The following is a 25,163-nucleotide window of genomic DNA, read 5'->3' on the forward strand; positions in this document are numbered from 1 at the left end:
AATAATTGGATCTTACTCCAACTCAGTAAGTATAAAGAAGGAAAAAAATACTAAAAATAACCAATTGGACACTAGCTTGGCCATAAGGACCATGACGATGCCCATGAGCCTCTTCCTGCTAAAATCCCTTGGAGCTCCATCACAGCATGGAATGCTGCTCTGTGGGGTGCTGCTCTAAGTGCCTTCAAGAAACTGACAATGAGATCTGCTTTGGCATGACAGTGGGCACTGTGAACATGCAACCAGATCTTATATTTTACCACCTTTCAGGGCCATTTAGAAAAGAGGCAATATTCTATAGTTAACAGCACATTTTTCTTCCTATTCCATTGCTGAAGTAAATTGCTAGCAAGCCTTTTAAAAATAGAAGAGATCAAATAGACATAAAATGTCACAGTGAGCTTTCTAAAGCAAAAATAATCTACCATATTGTAGCAGCACATGGATGCTTTCAGTGTGAAATTGAAGCAGTCCATTTCTCACAAGCAGGGAGTTAAAGTACTCACAAAACGCCTTTGCCACCCTCTGCCAGGGCTTGCTTTTGCTCTCACTGCAGTCCCTGGCACTGATTGCTGATATGACGAACCAGAAAATTTAAAGAGAAACAATCAGTTAAAAGATTGGCAGGTAAATGGGATTCAGTCAAATGTGATATGTACCAGGGATGACTTTCAGAATAGATTCTCAGGCTCCTGTTCAGATCTCAGGTTTTGGCCACCTTTCATGGCCATCCAATATGACCCAAAATGTACCCTGACTTCAAAGCTTGGCTCATGCATAATAAACCCACGCGCTGCAATCCATCCTGGATACTACAGACCACCAAAGCAGAAAACCAGGTCCTGTCCATGTTATCTAAAGAACATAGGTCTATATCTTGCTACTTAGATAAACTCAAGTTCTTTGAGTTTTACAAGCAGTGACAAGCATGCTCCTCATTTGGAAGCCACAGAAACAACTGATGTGCAAAAATCCTGAGAAAGAATAAAATAGCTAATCCTTTTTTTCTTAGGGAGGATTTTCAAATGAGTTTTGGGTTAGGTACATCATGAATTCCAAACTAGTGCATATAATAATTGTGCATATGATTGCTGTAATTAACCCTACACACTAAATGTAGATAATAGTCTTGGATGTATTCAAAAGGAGGCAGATTCAGACTTGCTTTGCCCAAGCTGTGAGATAACCAAGCATCAGGCAGCCTCTGCCAGACCCTTTTGGGTCATGCATCCTGGTGCCCACAGCCATGCCAGTAAGTCCTGGAGTCTGCTCAGACAGCTTGATAACTTCCAGTACAGGGCTGGCTTGCAACCAGCCACATCAGGACACAGCAAAGTGAGCTTGGCCTGTGTGCATCCACCTGCTTCTAAAAACCTGCTTTATAAATATTGTATTGGACTATTAACATGGGCAATTTTCTTTTCCACTTGAAGATCATCTCTGATGCTTATGATATGGTGCTTGATTTGCTTTTCATGATCTAGGTGCTTATTTATCACCCTGAGCAAGGAAAAGAGGCACTCCATTCCCTTCTCATTATTTGAATAAACTTCTTGCCAGTTTTGATTTCAGGTCTGCAGCTCCAGCCCAAAGTTACATGTGTAGCTTTCAAACACTGCAGAAGGATGTTTATTTGTGCTAGGATATATTTCTAATCAAAGGCAGAAATGAAACATGAACTATACCTGTCCATCACTGAAATTTCAGTAAGTGTAGTTTTACAAAATTCTTGATTTTGTGTCAAATGTCTCCATTTTACTCCAATATCTATGCACATTTATATAATACACCACAGCAAATACCTATAAAACCAATTGGGTATTTATGCAGTTTTTTTTACATCTATTATGTAGCCTGTGTGTCTCGTCTGACTCATGTAAGTGCCTGCAGAAAAAGCATATACCATCAGCAGCTCTGAGCTTGCTGCTCTTTCCAGTACATTCCTTCTGTGGGTGAAGCAACGGGATGAGGCTGGCTGCCTGCTTGTTGCTTTGCACAAAGCAAACATCACCAATCAAGTGAAATTCAACCCATGCTTCTATCTAATTACCCAAGATCTTGGGGGGCTCTTAGAAGTAACATGAAGCAAAGCCCTCTTCAGGAGTTGGACTGTCCCCTCCCTCTTTAGCTTGCCCCAGCACGGAAATCACATGTTGGTTGTCATATCTCCATGACCTCCTGTTTCTGTGAGTACCTAAACTTTTGCCCTTACTCTCATCTCTGTGAGCTTCCCCAGCTCTCCCCACTTTTGCCTTCACCCCCCACCAATTTTCTGCTGAACTAATGATAGCTCTTTTGCTGGGAGTTTTCAGGCTCGCTAATTTAATTTCCTTATCACATATGAAACTCTGTGGTCCTCAAGCATTTGTCATACACAGGCTCATTAATTTCCCCTTCACTAACACCAGAAGCAAAGAGCAACAGACTTACTTGAGTTTTCCCCATCAAGGATATGGGTGGGTACCCAATTACTGACTGCCAGGAGACTTCTCCAGAGATAACATCATTGATTTCCTCTTCCACATTCAGTTGAAATTGGTTCGCATATGCAAAAAATGGAAGACAGAGGGATAGACAGATTGAAAATTATGTTCAAAGTAAATGCCTAAAATTCCTACACCCATTTAGCGTGATGTCTCATTTTCAAAAAGTACTACATTAAAAGTAATTAACATTTTTTAAAGTGATGTGCTGCATATACTGAGGTCTAAAGCCTGAGCAGTGGTATCCATTTGTTTAAAAATGAGTCATAAAATTTCCATCAGACTTTCTCCATCTCCTCCCAGCACTCCCTGCAAAAAACCCAGAGGACTCCAACACCTCATCAGCACTACATCTTCAGCTGGCCAGAATAGAGAAATAGTTTCAATGCAGCCTCCTCCACCATCATGCTGGAACAGAAAAAAGCCCACTCAGGCAAAAGATCAGTCTCTTCCTTCCTTCCCACTTTCATCAAACTGCACAAACGCATAGTGCATTCTTCTTACATCAACATTTCACCCCTTCCACCAGCAAAGAAATCTCCTTTTCATCCTGATTAGCCCACAGCAGCCCACACTTCCTGGGAGAAGGTACCCACCACATATATTGGAACGTATTTCCTCCAGATTTAGACCAACTTAAAGATGCTGCACACAAGTGCATATGCAACGGTTTGAGTGAAAGAGATATTAAATTCTCTGTTTATATTGTAAGTCATAGAATCATGGAATCATGAAGGTCAGAAAAGACCACTGAGATTATTTAGTCCATACATCAACCCCCTCCCATATCCCACACCACAATCACTAATCATGTCCCTCAGTGCCACACCTCCACGTTTCCTGAACACCTCTGGTAACACCACCAGCTCTCTGGGCAGCTTATTCCAAAGTCATTTCAAAAAGCACTGAGGCTGGGTCATTTTGTCTTGGCCCCAACACAGCAATGCCAGGATGCTCATAGAGATGTAAGGAACCCTCTCAAAAGCATGCAGAGCTCATCAGCAAGAAACCAGCCTGAAAGCCTGGCCCTGGAGAAGGAAGGGCTGCTGGAGCACATTCCTGTGCCTCACCCGTTCCCAAGTTACAGGGTTTTACTTCACCCACAGAAGCCTGAAAAACCGCAATGGTAATGAAAATGTTAATGCAATCTGAGCTACTTCAGTACTAGTAGGGGAAAGCATTAAAATCTCATGAAAAAAGTAATGAAGCTTTCTTTTTTAATTATTTTTTTATGCACTAACCACATAAGAAAGCAATTTATCAAAGCCTTTCTATCCATCTGATTAATATTTTTGCACATTGCAGGAATTCAGAACTAACATGAACGCTGGTGAGCTGTAAACTATTTCTTTTCTTGTAAATATTGTAAAGTGTCCAACAGTGCTACTAATACTGCTGCAATGAAATCTCCAACAAAAAAAAAACAAAACCTAACACACAAACAAATAAAACCAAAAACCTAGAAGCATTTTAGAAGTACAAAAAAAAAAAAAAAAAAAAAAAACTTCACTATTTCTCATGTTTATATTGCTTCCTTTCCTTTCTCTGAAAAAAATGAGAGTCATGCAGCTATGTTGTTATGGGCTGCAATCTGGCAATGTTTAAACAGCATTCATCCTACTTACAGCGTGAATGGCAGAGCCCTAAAGGAATAGAGAGGTATGGGGAAGGTTATCAGCTCAGCTAAGGGCATTTTGCCCCTTGAATCAGAACTAAGCCAATGTACCATTAAAACATTAAGCTTATGTTTTAGATAAGCTACAGCTCAGAGAAGACTGATAGGCAATATTGTTTTGCCAGAGCAATGGTGATGGAGCAGGGAACCAGAAAAGCTCTGTGGCCTCTTCCTGCCATGCAGGAGGCAAATAGTTCATGGTACACCATGCAGGAGTGTGCCGTGCCTCCCAGGGCTCCCAGTCATACTCCTGCTGTTAAATATTGTTTGGGAAACAAGAAGCAAGTCTTCTGTTTTTTACTGTTTGTCATCATAACGGCTTCTCCTGACCATGAGAACTACAAATGTTATCAAGGAATACATGAGGCCATGGTCCTGACAGACTGCTGATATTGACAAGGTGTCAGAGACCTCCCTAATGCTGTACTATCCCAGAGCCTATGCAGAACATCTGCCCAATTAAACTTTGGCTGACATACAGATGTGAATTTTGCTACACAATGACCTTTCATTTTGACTCTGTAAAGTAACTCCAGTATGAAGGCAAAGAGCAACTTTAAATGATGAACACCTGAAGTGTAACAGCATACAAGTGAAACTTTATCTGAGAATCATAAACCATTTTAAGAACAGTAATGGGTGAAAATCAATCTCAGAAGGGGGACAGCACTTGTACATCACTTGAACCCTATTTAAAGACTCAAAATAGGATTTAAGGGGAACTTATGCGGTACATGATACTTGTACTGACACTGCGCAGATCTGAGTTTCACCCATTAAAGACTTAACCCTCAAAGCAAGCATTCATTTGAGGACCATTATTTTTATTATACCCACAGCTTCTTAAATGAAAAAGAATGCCTTTTACACAGCTGTTTCATCTTACGAGGAGTCTGGTGACTCAGTCATCTTCAGATATCTCCACTTCCCACCTTGATGTTTCTGCACACCATGCCATAAATACCATCCTCCCAGTCAACACCTTAACAGGGTCAGCCAAAGCAACACCATAAAAACAACCACAAAACCTCTGATAAACCAGAGACGAACAGCATGTGCTACTGTCTAAAACATTCTGTCATTTCAGAGCAAACTCTGGAAATCACAAGCTTGGAGAACAGGGGCCTATGTGACATTCGCACCTCTGACTGCAGTCGTGTCCGAGTGTTTGGCGTTGGCTTCAAGGATTCTCCCCATCTGCACTGTGAAGTCACCAGATTAATTGTAAGCAGCTTCCCATGGGTTCATCAAGTATTGATGATACAGTCATGCGGCGGCATGTTTGTATTAAACTCTTCAACCCTGAGCAGTACAGAGTGCCTTCCCACTGCCACAGTGGGTGCAGATCCCATTGCCAATGTGTTTGCTATGAGTAGGGGGAGCTGAAGAAACACAGCCCTTTCCTGATTCCTCAGAAATGCAAAGCTACATTTTGCCAATTTTGTTCTGTGGGGTTTTGTTTAACCCTTGTTTGGTTCAGCTACACTGCAGTCCAGTGAAGCCCAAAATCACAAATATTATTTCTCATTTTGTACATCTGCAATGCATATGCTCAGTTGTTTTCTTAAACTTGCTTGAATGCTAAGTGTTGCAGTTAAGCACAAGGCTTCCTCCACACAGTTATAAGCTCCAATAGTTCAATACCAAGTCACAAGTTCTAATGACTATTAAACCCATCTCTTCTGCTAACACTATAATTTTATTATGAACAACTATACAAGGGCAATGCTAGCACTGAATTATTTGGTACAGCTGCATGCACAGACAAGAGATGTGGATTCATCTCATAAATCTACCTCATAAAAAGATGTTCAGCCTGATTCCCTTTCATTCTTAACAAGACACAGCTGAGATTAGCATACCTTGCTCACTTGCAATATCACATGCCCTGAGCAAGTAGTGACATTTGATGCAGTCAGTCTAGATCAGCAGCAAACATTACCTGAAGGTGTCAGAAGGTACTCAAGCTGCAGAGCTCTAGGAGCAGCCACAGTGTTGCTCCACCACCTCCCCATGCTCATCCTAGCTGCTCATCCAAAATTATTTCCTAAAGCAACAGGCCGCTTGCATGCACAGAGCAGCATGGATGACTCTTTGCTGTGGTTATAGTAACAACATCACCTCTTTTAATAAACCATCTGTAAACGCCTTCTCTTATTAATTAGAAATATAAGCATATGTTGACAACTGGAACTTCTTTGTATGAGCCCTCAGTTTCTGCACTCTCCTTCTGTTTAACTGTAGCATCTCAACGGCGAATGGATATCAAGAGAGCAAGAAACCACACAAGCAGATTTTCTCAGCTCTAAGGCTGTTGACTGCCAGATTCCTCTCCTGAACATTACAGAGACGGAGGCTGTGCACTTTGTAGCTGGCGATGAGCCGTTCGCAAGATGGCAAGTGAAAGTAGGAATTTCTTCTTATGTTTCTAAGACATGATTTAGAAGAAGAAAATCAGTTGTCATGGTAAATTAAAAAGCAAAGTGCATGTGCATCCCTTCGGAATAGGAGATGCCTCGCATTAATATCATGGAGATGGGGGAAAAAACACAACGAAAACAATGGGAACTAAAAACAGGTGTCTTTGTCGGCAATCCAAAAGCACAAATTTCAATCACTTCTCCAGGTAATCACCTGAGATTGATGCAGCTGGACTAATCAATTGTTAATCATTAGTATTTCATTTCTGGAAACTCCAGCTCAAACTCATGATTAGGAAGCGAATGCAAAGTGGTTCTGACCCCTGGTTTCAAGGCAGACATGGCACCATCTGGTCTTGGATGGCTATGCGTGCAGTGCCTGCACGAGCTGAGTCAGCTCTGCTGTAGTTTTAGCCTCTTTTGTGACATTTAAATTGTAAATATTTCTAGGAAATTGGTGTCTGGCTGACCTTGTACCTGCTCCCTTTGATCTAGTGTTCAGCCTGGCTGGTAATTTCAGCAGATAAGTTCCTTTGCTAAGACTGAATTCATTTAAATGCCCCATCACTGAGAAAAATATTTTGCAGTGGAAGAAAGACCGCAGATGTGTTCTGAACACTGCCACATGTAAAAATAAAACACTTTGGTGCAAAATTTCTGTGAGAGCAGAGCCCACCCACCAGCCCTTTCCCCAGTGCAACCAGGATAGGTGGTGTGCAGCCAGATTGCATTATGACTCAGTTTGCTTTCAGGAGCTGCCTTCCAGCCATGACAAGATCTGTGTCATTTTTCTTACTTTTTTTCCTTCCAAAACATAGGTAGAAGGCCTTTTTCCTTGCACTTGAGTTCAAAGAGATCTCCATGCTTGGGAGCCTTCTGCCTTTCCCCTCACCTCTGAACGCTGCAGCAGAACCAGCTCTGTGGCTGGGCAATGTGTGCACAATTAAATCCCCTCTGTCCCACTCTGGCATGCTAATCCCAGTCCTCCTGTGGATTTTTTTGCTGAATGAATTGTGAAGGCAGAAGTCAGAGCTTGGTTTCAAAAGCAGTGAGCTGTATGTGACAGCACAGAGAACAAAATGATTTCAAGATAAAAAAAAGGGTTTGAAATGAGTTCCACAAGCGTTCAAAAATTTGCACTCCAGAAAATTCCTGGTATGACTTACTTCAATGTTGAACTTCATGTTTATATTAATAGATACTTTCTCAAATGCAGGAAAAAGTTTTTTCCCAAAATCAAAATAAATATTTCTATTAAAAAAAAACAACATTCAATATTCTCAGAATCTCTCCCCAGACTCAAAGCAAATTTCAAGAGAATCAGCAAAGTTTTACGTAAGCTTTTTTCATTACCAACGTTGAGGGAACAAGAGCTTCCCAAGCTCTTTTCAGTGCTCTTCTATGTATTCATGCTTCATATTTTACTTGTTCTTTCCATGGCATCGTGATGCATGTTGATTAAGAATACATGTGTTACACCAAAGCTCATGGGATAATTGGTTTGAATATCAAAACACAACTCCCACTTGGGCAGCAGTTGACACAGGCTGTCCATACAGACACTTGGGTGAAGGGATGGGAGAGCCTGTTTATAAAACATTCATATGAATCAAATTGTACCTCAGTGATGAGCGACACAAGCAGCCAAGATAGCTTCATGGTGCATGAAATGCACTGTGGGTAGAAGGAAAGACCTCCTCCCTGTCCTCACTGCTGGTCCAGAAGCAGCAGCTCTCCCTTTCCAGGGGACACGTGCATTCAAACAGGCAAGACAGAGCTCTCAGCAAGCTTTTGGTGTTTAAGGGTCAACCCAATCTGAATAGAGATTTGCCCCAGCTCAGTTCTCATCACTGCTTTTGGACTTTGTTTCACATCACTAAGGCGACTAATGGAAAATCAACTGAAACAACTATAAAAGGACCCAATTCTAAAAAGGCATCAAAATGGAAGTTTATAATAATCTGTGGAAAAAATACAGATTTCAAAAGAAATGGAAACAGTTACCTTCCATTCACAATGCTCACTTCAGACATAAAAATTAAGTCTATTTTATAGCTTTTTATATTTTTCCCTGTCTACTCATTTCACCCATTATTAGTGCACTAACACTGAAACAACACTGGACGCTCTGGGTAAAGAGAGAAATGGAATGTAAAATGCATTAAGAATAATATATTCTTAATGGATGTTCTGCTGCCAGTAAGCACTGCAGTTCAGAGAAGAGAGAGGCCTAGAGTGCTGCCTCTTTTGTTTGTTCTTCTCACAGAGAGGAAGATAAGCTCTTTAGAATCACAGAATGATTTGGGTTGGAAGGGACCTCAAGGATCACCAAGTTTCAACCCCCCTGCTGTAGGCAGGGTTGCCAACCCCTAGATCAAGTACTGGTACTTTACTTCTTCAAAAAGTGTTTTTACATTTGGGATTTCCACACTAATCTGGTATCTTCTCATTTCTATTAGGAAAAAAAAATTAAATTTAAATGTAAACTCACATAACCCTTTTTATTCTGTAACTAGTCATATATTAAAACTGCCATCCTAAATTAAGGCTTTCTAAAGAGCCTACATGTACAGGGGTGCCCTTCTAATACACCTTCCTATGGAAATAGGACCATTACTGTCTGATATTATCCACCCTAGCACTTTTTAGAGGTTAATATAAAGCATCCTTTCCTTTTTTTTTTCTTCTTAGGATTATTACTAACTGATTTATCATATTGTAAGAAAAAGATCCAGCAGTTCAGCCAAATATCTTACTTTCATTTCACACCTTCCTGAAATCCATCCTTATAGTACTCAAGTCCGTGCGCAGTCTTCACAAGCATACTGAACAAATAAAAAAAAACAAAAACAAAACAAACTAACAAAAGAAGCACCTAACGGCAACCAGAAAAGTTGAATGCCAGCTGAGCCAAAAGATCTTTTAGTTATTAATGAATAGTTTCCACTTTGGAACATTAAGCAATTTGTTAGCTTGCTGTAGAGCGACTCACAAGTGCTTTAATTTGTCTTACTGGCAGGCATCCAGTTCAAGGGTGCAACAGTATATGCTCCAAAACGAGCAGACAGTCTCCATATGGAACATTATTACTTATAAGGATGATTTTTGTATCATTTAGATCACTGATGATGGCTTCCAGTACAGTAATTCCAGAGTGCTGACCCTGTACGACGCAGTCTGCCAGGCCTGCGAATCCCATCCAACTGGACTTTGCAAATTAAAGGTAATTTAAAGAGCATAAATGTTTAATATGGATCATTCATCTCCTCCCCAGCCCTCTCTCTCCCTCTGATGCACTGTGTGCAATAACTGTTTTAGAAGAGGAAAACCTGTTTCATAGTTCAGCAGAACAGCCTGATACTTTTCTGTCTTTCATAATCTCCTGTCTGTGAGTGTTTATATATATATATTTATGTATCTATATGCACTTTTTATGTTGGACCTTTCTCAGAAGGGTGCTTCCCAAACAGCATGGCAGAGAACAGGTATATGTGTGGATGTCAGTACAAATAAATAAGGCTGGGCTGTGGCTGCTCTGCCATGAAGCTTGTCTCCGCTGTTGAATTATCTTTCCTAGGAAGCTCAGTTAGCTCTCCCAGGCTAGTTGGATGGGGTAATGCAGCTATAAGGTATTTCACTTCTACACCCATTTTCTGCTGTCTCAAGAGATATACTATGACGTATGTTACGCAGTCTTTGTCATGAGAAAACACCCTTGAGAGAACGTAAAACATTCTTGCTTACATTAAATAACACTAAGTACAAACATATAGTGCTTTGACAGCTTCAAAACCATAATCAAAAGCCTAGTGCTATGTTTAAAACTGCCAGCGCACTGGGAACTCTCAGGAGAGCACTATATCCTTTTTTGTTTTCCTGTGAACTTTCCAGTGTAACATCCTTCATCCCTTGAAAAAGAGATTGCCTGCTCTCATTTTCTATAGGACTGCATTAGACACCTTTTCTCTTTTTCAATGGGGCTTTAAAAGATACTTTTGGAGGGTGCTGATAAGAATATTTGAATGTGCTAATCCTGCTTTCCTACCCTGAGGCAAGTACAAGTGAACTGGAGACCACCAGTCTTCATTCTTTTAAAATGAAGATTAATCAGGTACATTGTAACCTATTTGCCTGGCTGTTCTCATTAACACTAATGGGAAAACACAGTTTTCAAAGTTGCTCTGATTGCAATAAAGCATCAGTTACCAAAATAAAATGGAAGATCACATATTTCTAAGTAAGAAGAAACTGGTTTATAAACCCAAATGAGGGCAAAGCTATTTCAATTTAAGAATAAAAATAATTATGTCATAACCACGTCGATTAAAACTATTTGTTGTTATTTTTACGGCAAGGGCTTTCCCTATTCTTACATTTTTGGAACTCAGAAATAATACACATGCCATCTCAATATGCTGGTTTTCTGTTGGTGTCATAATAATTTCTAGCCTGAGATGCTTCAAGGGATTATTTGAACTAGGCTTCCAATTGCATCAAACCACTTTCTAATTACTCCTCTTATAACACCACTTCGTAATACCTAAATTGCTTTCAGAAAAGGTGTTTCAATTAAGGGACATTTTATACCAGGCCAGTTTGCATGCTCTGTTCCTCTTTTATGGAGCCTATTCTCTACCACATTACCAGATCAGAAAAACAGCAGCTTTTTCATCAGAACTTCAAGCCTTTGAAAGCAACGATGTAATAAAATCTAATTCACATCCAAATTTTAACATTGGAGATCTGTCATGTTGTATCACATTGAGAAAATTATAAGAGTCCTTTTAGGTCTGGGTTTTGTGGGTATTTTACCTATTGCACTTGAAGTGGTACTATGCCACCACCAATATTGCCCACTAACCCATGTCCCTTAGTACCACATCTACATGATTCTAGAACACCTACATGAGATTCCACAGAACTCACATCTGAGAGCTACTAAATAGTCACCACATCAGTAGTCACAGCTGGGAATAACAATCACATCTGCTACATACTGTTAAAATGAAAATAGAATCATGCTCACATTCATCTATGACAATCAGCATTACATGTCACCTGTGATAAAGGATTCAAAGCTACAGGGATCTTACGTGGAAACTGAATGATCTCCACGTCATTCTTTCTCCCTGTCACCATATAAATTGATATCAATTTATTGTTTCAAGAGACAAGCAAGATTCTGCTTGTCTCTAAAATATATTAACTGCTAATTTCTTAACTTTCCTTCTTTCTTTTGTTTTTTTTTTCCTTGCATTCACCTCCCACCCATTTTTATTTTCTTTTTTGACAGGACAATGCTTGTAATATAGATGGACTTTGCTATGGGGAAGGAGAGTCAAGCCCTGCCAGTCCTTGTCTTCTCTGTGAACCTGGTATCTCTAAGTTCACCTGGTCTATTAATGAAAGTAAGACAGCTTTTCCTAAGATTTAGAAGCTCTTAGCTGGGAATTTAGTACTCAGTTTATGAAATGCAGTTTCTCCATTTGTTGATATGGATCTATTCTGCATAGTGCTTGTGGACTGTTTACAGTGGGAATAATTGGGTGCACAACAAATAGGGACTGAACAGACACACAAAGTACTCCACTATGTGTACTATGCATTTAGCTTCTCCTCTTGTTCTGGCTGAAACCTGACAAATCTTTAATTATTAAAATCAAAACAATGGCTTATAAAGAAGTTTTTCATATGCTGATAACACATGCAGGGCCCATATCTGTCAGCAAAAGGTGATGGACCCTAAAAACATTGGTGATAGTCTCACAGGTACAAATCTTTAAGGGAACAGTTTGAGGAAAACACTGCTTTCAAAACACTAATGTGTATTTTTGGTCTGAGCCAAATACTGTCAATTGCCACACGAAAGACCATGGAATGGCCCAGACTCTAAGTGATAAGGAAACCAAGCAGCTCATTGTGCAGCCCTTCATAGCAGGGGTCATGGGGAAAGCCGCCTTTCAAACATTCAAGCACCTCTTGAATGCTAAGAATGGCACTGGCCTTCTTGGCCACCTGGGCACACTGCTGGCTCATGTTCAGCCAGCTCTCAACTAACACCTCCAGATCATTTGCTGCCACATAAGATCCGGCTTTATGTTCTTTTGTGTCTATAACACCTTTTACCCTCCATCCAGTAAACACCATCTTTGTGTTTATCTTTAAAAGCACACCATCATCAATATTTCATTGATTACTTTAGGCACAACTTTTATGGGCTCCACGTCTTGATTGTTTGTGAAGCAGAAGTTAAATTAATAGATGGAAGATTTCAACAGTTTTGCCAGGACAATCTGCTGGAGAAGCAGCTTAGAAAGCTTTGATAGCACAGCAGCAATGAGTAAATGCAGAGGCATTTAAATAGCTACATAATGCGAGGCATGCTATGGAAAGCAAAGTGTAATAGAAGGATATGCACACACAAAATAAATGCTGCAAAGACACAGGTTGTCTTTATGGGAACAAATATACGGGTCAAATTTTAGATTGTGACTTTAAATTATCATAAATATTCTCTAAGTTAAAAATTACAAGTTGCATTGTGAGAAGATTCCTTTAAATATCGGTATATGTCAATTTGTACTGCTGGTTACGGAGGAAAGAGGCTGGAGATCGAGAAGGCTTCTGACACTGAGATGAAATTTCCAGCCCTGCATAGTGCTGCTGTCACCTGAAGGTATTCATTTGATCTTACTTTTCCTTGGTTTCTAATATTAAAATGTAATGCTTTTCTCCACCTTGCCTTGCTTGCATCTTTTTATTGTAAATACCTTCAGGCAGCATTTGTCTATTACTATACAATAGCTCAGTATAATTAGGCTTTTATCATCATTAAGGAAATACTGAATGAAAACAACACTAAAAATAACAAGACCAATGTTGATATGCACTCCTGTCTCTGGGGATAGAGAATTTCAGTATCACAGATGTACATTTCCTGGCACTGAGAAGATCTTTATTCCAGAAGTGTCCAACTGAATTCAATTAAACTGCTGAGGCTTAATTACCACTCACGTGTAAAGAGAGTAGAATCTACTCAATGGAAGAATTTCACAACTTTTGCCACCAAAAGTTGCCCAGCCGATTTGTCATTCATCATTTTGAGAATTGGCTTACTTACATTTAAACAGAACAGGGTAGAGTAGGGTAGGGTAGGGTAGATCAGCATACATACATTTGAGATACAGTTAAAGTTTCACTAAGAACTAGGGGACACGAAGCAGTAAGAGGTTACAAAAGATATGCCCAGACTCCTCCCGTGTATCTGATACACATAGACAATAATCAGTACGGAACATGAGAAAAATAGGAGTAAAGAAGTGCATGTTTGGTAAAGCCATTTGCTGCCTCTAACATCTAAATTGTTTCCTCCACCAGTCTCAGGATACTTTCATCACTGAGAGAACCCCTACGAAGACCTGTGCTGCGAATCTTTACACGGTAGAAACAAGAATTTATGTAATCATGGTTTCATTTTTGCTGTTTAGACAACCTGCCTCCTGTGTTCCAGGCCCCCTCCAGCCAGCTGCTGACATTTATTGGTGAGAATTTTGTTTACCAGTTAACAGCGGTGGATCCGGAAGGGTCAGCTGTGCTATTCATCTTAGAGGCTGGGCCACAGGATGCCAGGCTCTCTCCCGCTGGCCTTCTTATCTGGAAAGTTGATTCAGAAGAAACGCAGACCTTTGAATTCACTGTGTCGGATGAATGCAACGCGCAGAGCAGATACGCTGTTGAGGTAAGAAAAAAATACTTTAAAGAAAAGGACAACATACCTGTTTATCATGTTCTCATTTTGGCATAGTTGTCATTATAATTAATAGTTTGTTACTCTCTAAAAATAAAAAGACCTCAGCTATTTCCTCATAAACCCTTATATTATGCAGCATAGCAATAATGATCAATTAATGGAATAAATATCTCTGAGAACGTAGAAACTATACATACAATGAACAAGAGAGAGTGCTATTGATTGCTGTTTGAAAGAACTCTCTTCTAGAGCCTGTTAATGGTTCATTAATCTGCTTTAAAATTCACATTCTGCATTTGGATCACAGAAAAAAAAAAAGAAGTATATAACATAAAAGACCCAGCTTTAGCTATAAAAGGAAGATTATAACTCATTCTCAATGATATCTTTAGAGGGTGTCTTGCTCTTATGTCATTACTCCACACTTTAAGTTTCTTGGCAGAGCTCGTGCATGACTTTATTGCATAGCCTAACATTAATCCCATGATAGGATGAGCTAATAAAGTGGGATGCAGAACCCTGGCACAAGAACAATTTTGTGAAGAAAAGGATATTTTTCCTAAAGACTCTAATTTCTGCTCATTCAAACCACTTGCATCAAAAATACTGAGCTGCTGAACACAGGCAGCAAAGGGGAAATGCTTCAAACTAGATCTGCATTTAACAAGATGGGAGAGTACAGAGATTTGAATCTGTTGAAATCCCTTTCTCATCCATATGTAACATGATTATGGATCTCTATTCCTTGAGAGAGAAACTGGGTGAAGAATGCCACAATCCTCATCCTGACTGGGAGCCATTTATAATGTAAAGCAGTAAGGATGGTACACAGGCAGGCAAAGAGAAGAGATTTTTCATTTCTTTGAAGAATGAGGAACAAATCTTGCCCTCAGACACCATGTAAAAACTGCTGTTATAGCAAATAGGGCTTCTTTCTCAGAAGAAGTTAGAATGTGCCCCTAAGAGATGAAGAAAAAAATCCCTCTAAAGCCAAGATTCCAGTCAGATAAATAAGTATGCTGAGTATGAGACCGTCTATCTAGACAAAGGAAATTGGTTAGAAATAAGTATTCATAATACTAGACAACGTGCTTGCACTGCAAATCTGGCCCCTCCTGACAGGTACCAATATACCTCTCAGCAGTGATTATTCAGAGGAATCTTATCACAACTCTCTTTTGCCTTCCTCAGGTTCGAGTGAAGCCCTGCAGCTGTCTCAATGGCGGAACGTGTGTTACCAATATTAAATTCCCCCCAGGCCTTGGTGAATATCTGTGTTTATGTCCAAATGGATTTGATGGAGGGCTTTGCCAGGAAGATATTAATGAGTGCAAATCAAACCCGTGCAAAAGCGGAACTTGTGTGGATGGTGTGGACAGCTATGCTTGTCAATGTCCCCCTGGTTTAGGAGGTAAGACATCCTTTCTTCCAGCTCTAACTAGAGACAAATTGCATTTCAGGAAATTTCGACTGCAGTGGAACCACAGGAATATGTCAAATGGTCAACATTAGATTCCGCTTCTGACTTAGCTTTTGACAGATAACATGTAAAAGCAGCAATCTAATTATCCATGCTCAAGGGAGGAAAAAGACCTAGAGGTCCGCAGCCTGAAATGACCATGATAGAGTGGTCAACCACTGTATCTCAGCTTCCCCCAGCTCATTTCCCAGCTATCCACATGCGAGATGAGCCGAAGGAAGAAGTTTAAGCCTTAGAGAACCACAAGCCCATTGTGCTGTCAGACATACTAATGGAGCAAAGTCTAAGCTTTTAAGCTGTTCAGGACTGACCACAATATGATTTTAAGGGATACAGGCAAGAGGAATGATCATTGCCCCCAGAAAGTTCCTTTCAGAAATGCAGAATATAAAGCACGAAGTGGAGAAATAGAAGGAACTGCAGTGAAGACAGAAGAAGTGGCTGCAAGACATACAGTGCATACAGAAACAGAGGGAGTGAGAACCTGAAGCGTCAGGTGAGAGAGCAGCATCTCATAGATCACAGAGGTGAGAGCAGCTTGGAGCTGTGCTGGGCTGTGTGGAGCTGCTGCCAGTTGTCATACAGAGCCCTGCACCTCCTCCACACCGGGACCCACACCCAGCTGCTGGTATCACAGCTTGCTGCCAACACAACAAGCTTTCACATCAGCCCAAATATGCCTTCTTCTGGAGCCTCACTGAAGCTGCAGTCTTTTTGTTTGCAGTTTATCCTTTCAGGAGGCAGAAAGCAAATCTAAACATACAGGATTTCTACACGTGGCCTTTTCTTAGCTTTGCTGCTAGCATCAGTGCCATTTAAAAGAGCAGCCACTTGCACAGTAGTCATTAGTTTGATTAGTCATTGGAAAGGGAAGGCTTTGCCTTACTATCCATTCATGTCAGAGTCAAACCAGCCTCCCAGCAGTAAAGGAAGAGTACTAACAGAAACGGTTTTAAGATACCATTTGGGCCAGAACCATCTGAAAAGGAAGGAGAAAACAAAAAAAAACATCTTAAGCTGAACTCAGATTTCAGTGCTTGAAATCTTCGTAAAAGAATAACTGCTCTGGTCACATATGAAAGCATGAATGAATTAATGACACCCAAAATACTGATTGCAGTACAGTGCTATATCTTTGAAAATTTCAAGAAGAAGTAACATCGAAAGCACTTAACTGTTACTGCATATGGTATCTATATACAAAAACCATGAATGGATTATCCTCAGTGGGCTCATGGAGGCAGGAAGGCATCCCTTCTCTCCTTCAGGAGTTCGTCATGCCTTCTCTGTTTTAGTCATGTGGGACTGAAAGTTCAGATTTCATTACATATAAGATTCCAATAGAGATGAAACAAAAGCAATTCAGACTTGGGAGCTCATAAAAGTGGCCAAAAAGTTTCATTATAATGACTCCAGGTAATGGGACAGTACAGTCAAGATCTACTATCGAAAGTGTTTATGCCACAAAATACTACTGAGAGAGCTATGCACAAGCTTATGCATAGAGAAGAATGATAGAAAATGAAATTTCGATCAAAACTTCAAACAAAAATCAACACATTTAGAGTGGCACAGTCTTCAATTCCTCTGGAAATAATTTCCCCGGGGAAATTTCAGAATATCTTCAGCTGGATTTGGTTAAATACTTTAAATACACTGTTGAGAAGATTCCTCACTGCCTTCAAGGAGGTAGATTAATGGATAAAAAACAATTCAACGAGTTAATAACATCAGTGTGTCTGCTCCTGTTCACTGACCTTCACCAGTTTCTCGCTCCTGAACATAGATGGAATGAAATGTATTATTCCACATAAAATAGTTTGCCATAATTATAATGCTTTATTTATAAACTCACATGGTATATATTCTAAAATGTGGTTCTTATCCTTACGCAAACATTCAAGAATGAAATATCCAGCACTTTAGAATAACGTGCTTGAAAGCAGCATACATCCAGCTCTGAAAATAAGGACAAGGGACACCTTAATGGCCAGAAAAACACTGTTTTCCTGAATCCTTAAGCCCTGTCAGTTTAGATAAATATGAAGTGCTTTTCCTGTACCTCCCCGGCCCAAAAGCTAAAACAGAATCAACAGCAAAATAAAAATATGATTGAGCGAAACAGAAATACATCTCAAAATTTTAATAGCAGGTGAGAAATTATAAGCAAATGGAGCTGAAAGCCAGCTGGGAAGGAGATGATTTTACTTCAGGGCAGGTTCTGTGACAACAATAAAATCTCATCCTTGATGCTGTGTTTATGTCTCAGTTCCCCAGAAAACCATCAATAATCTAATGAGAAGGCAATGCTATACTGCTCAAGTGACAGCATCATTTCACCATCAAATCTTTACAAATGATAGGGAACAGGTAGTAGAAACAAAATGTTAACTCTTTTGAGAGCTTCCAAAACACCACTGCAAGAGAAGAAGGATAAAAGAACAAAGTGTTTTGCTGAATGGTAGCAATTCAGGTGCATCTGTGTATCTCTGGCAGTCCAAGTGCACAACGCAAAAATAGGAACAAGGCAGGGAGAGCCATAGGAAAATGTGAGAGGATGATGACTCCAGAATTATTAATACTTCCAATTTCTGCAGAGGTTAACACATGCTTATCTCATTGTGCGTTCAGAGCTCATTCATTCTCCTGCACCAGTGTTAACAAGAATTCCCATTGTTTCTTCTTTCAGTCACTGAAAGCAAGAGTCTTATCTTCTTGAGAACAGAACACCTCCTTGAAAAAACTGTGTCTAAATCATAAAACCATGCTTTCTTTTCCTATGTATCCGTTCATTAATATGGGGGCAGAGGGGAAGAGAAGGAAACTGGGGGAAACAAATTGTTCACAGTTTATAATAAAACCTTACAGTCTCTCAATGAGATTTCCTCTTCATTTAGATTCAGCTTAACTTGAACACTGTCAAAAAGTCCTTCTCTACATCTGTAGGTGGTCAGCTTCTCTCAAGGCATGAAAGGAGTTGATCTCAGCCAATTTCTCATGTGGGGATAGAGAAATAGAGCTGGCAAGGAAACAGATGTTTCAACCTTGCAACCTGAAGATCTTTTATTCCTAATATTTTCATTTGTGCAGTAGCAGTATCAATAGAACTGGGACTCCCTTGTGTTGCAGCACACTGGAGGTCACGCAAGCACAGCAACTGACATTTCTTGTTGAAGACAATTTTCTATCAATTTCTACTGCCTCTCCAGCAACCTTCAGCAAAGTTTAAGACTTTCCAAACATTCTCCTCAGATACTGCTGCATTAACATTATGCCAACATTAATCAGACAGCATTTAAAACTGTCTCTTTTAGTGAAACGAAGTGCTGCTTGCATAGTTCTACATTTAAGTTGGTTGGGTGGGTTTTAAAATTTAGGCTGGTATTTATGGTTTTCCTTTGCTTTTTGGAATTCTCTCATTTTTGAGATTTTAAAGTCAGACCTTTGCAAAACAGTGTGGAGGAAGGAGGGAAAAGAGGAAAGGGATTGAGAGAGAAGCAGATCTTGTTACCCAAACTGGGAACTTCATTCCCACTTTGATTGCCCCTGGTATCATGTTTCATCTTTATACTAGAGGAAAGAAAATAATTACTAATCTAACTGGAAGAAAACTCATTCAATATTTCCCACAATTTGATGTCTAATAATTTCCTAATGTGTCATCAGACAGCAGTACCAGATAGAAACAGCATGATGCTATCAATGTGCTAATTAAATTATACAGTATAAACAATAATCCAAAATGTAACCAAAGAGAAAAAATAAATGAATACCTGTAACACTAGGTGATGTCCAACATGCATAAAACAAGGAGTGCTTTCCTAAGCAAGAAGCATGCACAAGTAGAACAACCTCTATTCAGATGGCAGCAGAAAAGGGACATGACTTTTGTCCTGCTGTTCATTTTTTTTAACGCCCACAAGAGAAAGCAGGCATGAGAAGGTGAAGCCACTAGCTTCACGGAAGCAGCATAACCAAGAGAGATTTCAATTATATTTTCTTACATGAAGATGCTATTTTAACTTGAAAGGAGCTGTGGAACCTGAAACACTGAAGAAATGAGAGATTATGCTGCAGAAGATGAATAACAACGTTCTGTTTCTTTAGTTCAGTTTCCTGTGACAAATTTGCATTTTGAAGAATGAAGTTTTAAGAATAAAAAGAGATTCTATCTTAGTCAACCTGAATATCCAATAAGGAACAAGGCATTCTGAACCTTATGCACCAGAATGTCCCTTTCTTGGGACTCCCCAGAAAGTGTCCCAGTTTCATTGGGTATTCTACAAGGAGAAAAGAACAAAGGGCATTCCTTAATACAGATGTTATGGGATAGTTCAAGACTGGGCTACATGTTCCAGTGACCAACAGCAGCCAATCAAATTTTTTCAAGTGCACGTATTCAGCAGCATGTTTATCTGAAGCTCAAGTGAGTCTGTAAACAACACTGTACATGATTACTCCACATCATTTTATGTTCAGATAGTCATTTTAGCTTTGGGGTCAGCCTCCTCTACAGGTATCCGTTCATCCAGTGCTGTGACTGAACATGAATTACTTCAAGGGATTTTAAGATGTTTACATCCAAAATCATCAGTAGCCACGATCCACTGTTTGGGGTTTAGATCCTACAGTAGCTTATCTTCTGAATGCCAGCTCTGTGGCTCACAGACATTTTCAGACAATTCCTTCAAATTTTAATTTAAATAGAAAAATCTGTTTTGTTTTAATTTGATCGTTTTGTCAGATTCACCTTTAGCCAGACTCTATCAGGCTGCTGTACAATAAGCTATTAATAGTGTGACATTCCCACAGAAATGAAAAGCATGGAGTGTCAGTATGTGACTCTTTGTATCCTAAAGCCAAAATGGGTACATTGCCTGCTTTGGTGTATGACAAAGATCTCACATAAACACGATAACAAAAACAGAAGGTAAGACATGAAAGGCAGAGCAATAATTTATTTAATAAGCACCGCTTTCTAGGAGCTGTAGTCCCAAGTTCAGCACTCCTGGTGCCAACAAGAACAGTACTAAACAGTCTGATGAAAATATGTTTAAGGCCAATTGTGGGGAAATTGATGCTAACGTGAGTGACATCTCCTGTAATGAGTTCACAGATGAGAAATAAGCCTCAATCTGAATGAACATTTAAGCTGAAGAATAAACAGGGAATATCTCCTGATTATTAACCTCCGCTTGGTTTGCCACAGGGCTTACTTGTCAGGAAGACAAGAATGAGTGTGAAGAAGGTCTGTGTTTTCCAGGAGTGTCCTGCATGAACACCTTTGGATCATACGTGTGTGGAATTTGTCCAAGTGGGATGGAGGGGAATGGTAAAACTTGCAAATGTAAGAGCATGATTTGTTATAATAGAAGGGTAAAAATGGGCCCACTTCTACTGCTGTTATCCTCAATTGAGTACTTTGTCATTCACTTCAAGGACAGACTTTTAAATATACAAACCAGACTACTGTCATCTTATATTAATATGGATAATTGCAAATTGGTCTCAGTTTGCTGTTTTTCACTGCAGTTTAGTTTCATTTTGATTAGAATGAACACCATAGCATACAAAAAAGCATACAAAAAAAGGTATTTTTCAGATGTCAGCCAGATAATTTGCCAAGGACGTTCTCCAGGTTCCCCGCTACTTCTCTCCTAAATAAATCATCTACTAACAAGTAGCTGGGGAGCACCTCAGGATTAGTTCTGTTCTGAGTGAATGCTGAGCAGAATGGATGTGGGGTAAGAGGAAGAAGATCCATGTGCAAATCCTTCACAGATTTCACCTCTCTGAGGTGTATTTCATGAGAGGGCGAAGCTCACAGCTGCTGAGCTTATGTTTGGCATGAGGTCACACCACAGATCCCAACAAGCAAAATAAAAGGCAGGAACAATTTAATACCATTTCAGTATGCATTGCTGAGGCAGTTCTCTGCAAACTCTTGAGCAGGAAGCTACAGTGACTTTCTACCACGCTGAGACCTTTCCACTGCATGAGACATAAAATACCCACACTCTGCTTTTTTCAGTCACATACACACGTGAGTTTTCTCCAATAATGACATTTGGTGAGCAAGGACAAGAAAACTCAACATTTGATGTGTTCCTCACTTGGTTGTTGGGGTTTCCAATCAAGTCCAAGAAGAAAATGATGCAGATGTTAACTTTCTCTTATACTGACTGCCAAAAGAAAAAACTGATTTTGTCTGCTTTACTATGAATCCCCTCAATCATATTGCCAAACACCTGTATAGAAATGTTTTCTTTTATGTCTTGTTTAGCCATGCTGATTATTTCAAAGTGATTTTGCACCTGTTTCATGATTTTCTATTTTTCTAGGTAATCTGACTAACAAGGAAATTTATACAAAAACTATGCTCAAAATAGATCCGAATCATGACTTCTTCCTATGCATTTTTTAATTGCAGATATATTTCCTTATTTCTAAAATACACGTTTGTTAGAACAAGCAAAATAGAGTAACTAGAAATCATCCTACCTTCTACTAACGCACAGGCTTACCATGCCCACACTTTCCTCACTGAAGGGTAAAGGCTTCTCAGAGGAAGGAGAAATCTGAAGTAATTTTATAACTGCTAAAGCAGTTCATAGCTCGCTGCATTATTCAACATATATAAGTTTCATAGTCTCGGGCTCTGCTAGGAGCACAGAAAATCCAGGGCAACAGTTGTGTAACTTAAAACAAATGCAGTCTTGGCAATCCCTAGATCATCCAAGAAATTCTCTTCAAATTTTGTATAAATTGATATTTTCAAAAGGTTCCAGCAATCAGCTTTTCTCTTTACATTCATATATACTTAGCACAGATATTTTGAAACACACAAAGTTTGCAAGTGAGCTAAAGCCAACAAACACACACAATGCAGTTTCAGGCAGAAGCTTTCAAGGAGAGGCAGGAATCAAACAAACTTCAGGGCCCAGGCATTTGTGCACTGTCTTCATCCAACACCACACACTGCACAGAGACCCGATGCCTTCCTACTGCCCTTAGCTCAATAAAAGATCACTGTGCATATTAAGTACGTCTCTCAGATAAGCAAGGATTATTGAGTTTGCACATTGTAATTTTTTCTATATTTATGTAGAAGCTTTGCTGAATGTCAGCAGCTGACTCACCTGATTTGCCTTTATTTGCTTAATGGTCAGCTTCCAGAGCAAACTGATGTCAAACTATCTGATTTGCTGTTACTGTTGCTTTTTATCATCAATCACAGCTAGTCCCTTAACACCTCGTTTCCTCGTCTCCATGTTTTCTTTTTACAGCTGTGCTTGCTGGTGACTTTACAAAAGCTTTAATCATTGACAACAACAATGGCAGAGATGATTTGAACAAAACTGAAGTTGAGTGGCCACTGCACCCCTTAGAAGCAAAGAATTCTCCTGTCATTAGGAATTTTAACATAAGCGCTAATCATGGTAGGTATACAAGGATACAAAATATTTTTCAGCTTTTCATAGACTCATTAAAACCAGAAAAGACCACCAAGATCACCTAGTCCAACCACTGAACCATACCACCATGTCCACTAAACTATGCCTACATTGCAGTTTACATATTCAGAAATCATGCATTTAACCATTTTATCAGTAAACTTAAACTATTTATAATACATCACAGAAAGATAGAGTTAAAATCTCCTCAACACATCAGCCTGTAGGTTGCTGCTAAACAATTTTGCAAGGGAAAAGAGCCCTTAGAGCAGTAACAATCAGATTGGTCAGGCTTAAGTACAACCTCATCAGTTTTAAGACAGAACACAATCACTCCAAATCATAGTGATCAATGGAAAACAAGATGGTAAGAATGACAGCTTATGCCAACTTGCCGTAAACAAGTGATGTTGAATTTTATTCCATCATCTGACTGGCAGTCACTGCATTAAGACCAAGCTTTGAGCATAAATCAATATGACTACAACAGATGCTTTTCCCAGGATATTTGTGACTGTCATTGTTACAGCAGGACCCAGAGAACAACAGCACTTTCAAAAAAGAGTGTATGTTGCTTACGTAGACCCACTTCTAATCCGTATTTCATTTTTCCTTGATTTTCTAGTGAGAGCAGGGAACAGAATAATTTAGACTTGGTATATCTCTTTTGTGGGGACATTTCTGGGAGAAAATAGTCTTTTTTTCTCACCTTCTTTTGCACATCTGTGCCAGGCTAGCCAAAACATAACCAGAAAATGATTTTTCTACATGTCTGTGATATTCTTGTATGCGACATGCAATGACAACACTGGAAATGCTTGAGAATCACGATAGAGACTTCATGGAGGCCGTTATAAAAGATCTACAACTATCATTAAGATTTAATTCATCATCTGTTCTCTGTCGACACTATTAAATACTTCACAGGGAGTTCATATTTGTGTCATTCAGTGACATCATAAGTGATAAAATACCACATACTACCAGTGTTTAATTTAGCACATATTTCTAAGATAATTAAAATAGTCTCTTGTTATACAAGGTTCAACACTTTGAAGATGATTTCTAGATCAGAAACATAAGTACTTGTCAGTGAATTCTTAAAGATAAGGTATATATGTACTATAAGATTTGGTGATTACTTTCCAATTATATGAGAACAGAATGATATCTGAAAAACAGATTCTTACTCAGTTAAACTTTCACTTACGCTGAAAATTACAGTTTCTATATTATCAATGATAAATGCCTAACAACTCTGAGTTATAAACTTGTAAATATGTAGAAGACTAATAAATCTTGCTTTAATGAGAAACAGCTGTTCTGTTACACTGTGCCTACAGGACATTCTCATGCTTGGCACAAGGTCTGGGAACATTCTGCATTAATTACTCTTTAAAAGAATAAAAGCAGTTATAAAACTTTATCTGGGCTTAGACATACTTACTTGTATATATGCAATTTGTCTGAGAAATGATAAATAAGCATGTTTGAACTTTCCTTTTTTTTTCTAGTCCATGCAGCACATCAGCCCCGTGTTACCACCTGTGCCAATAGGCCATGCTTTCCTGGAGTGCTGTGTTTCAATAGGAAACCCCCTTACATTGGCTATGTCTGTGGCCGATGTCCAACAGGGTTTTTTGGAAATGGCCGAACCTGCAGCAAAGCCTCCAGACCAGGTACTTTCTAATTTTTGGAATTTTTAAATAGTTTTGAAGACAAAGGCTGTAAGTGAACCTGAAGCAGTATGACATTACAATACAATGTGCTTTAAAGTCAAACCCCAATGCCTTTTTCCAACTGTGAATACTCTTACCTGACAAGCATCCTATTTCAGGAGTCCCTGTCTCTCAGCAATGAGATGCACTCTCTCATTTGCCACTAGTAGAATTCTTCAGGAC

The 25,163-nt window shown here is 39.4% G+C and overlaps 1 protein-coding gene across 1 annotated transcript in view; it reads left to right on the forward strand.

The window, feature by feature from the left end:
- The window catches only part of LOC306949347 (von Willebrand factor D and EGF domain-containing protein-like), a gene marked incomplete at both ends in the record, with an annotated part of 158,613 nt that overhangs the window by 84,617 nt on the left and 48,833 nt on the right, over positions 1-25,163 (forward strand). Inside the window, 9 exons of the mRNA XM_079539211.1 lie at positions 5,246-5,382; positions 6,403-6,564; positions 9,697-9,801; positions 11,872-11,986; positions 14,066-14,316; positions 15,520-15,739; positions 21,018-21,155; positions 23,095-23,247; positions 24,777-24,941. Of these exons, the coding sequence (XP_079395337.1) occupies positions 5,246-5,382; positions 6,403-6,564; positions 9,697-9,801; positions 11,872-11,986; positions 14,066-14,316; positions 15,520-15,739; positions 21,018-21,155; positions 23,095-23,247; positions 24,777-24,941 (1,446 nt within the window). The remainder of the gene's footprint in view (positions 1-5,245; positions 5,383-6,402; positions 6,565-9,696; positions 9,802-11,871; positions 11,987-14,065; positions 14,317-15,519; positions 15,740-21,017; positions 21,156-23,094; positions 23,248-24,776; positions 24,942-25,163) is intronic.

Source organism: Tetrao urogallus (assembly GCF_951394365.1).
Source record: "Tetrao urogallus genome assembly, chromosome: 8".
Classification (NCBI taxonomy): domain Eukaryota; kingdom Metazoa; phylum Chordata; class Aves; order Galliformes; family Phasianidae; genus Tetrao; species Tetrao urogallus.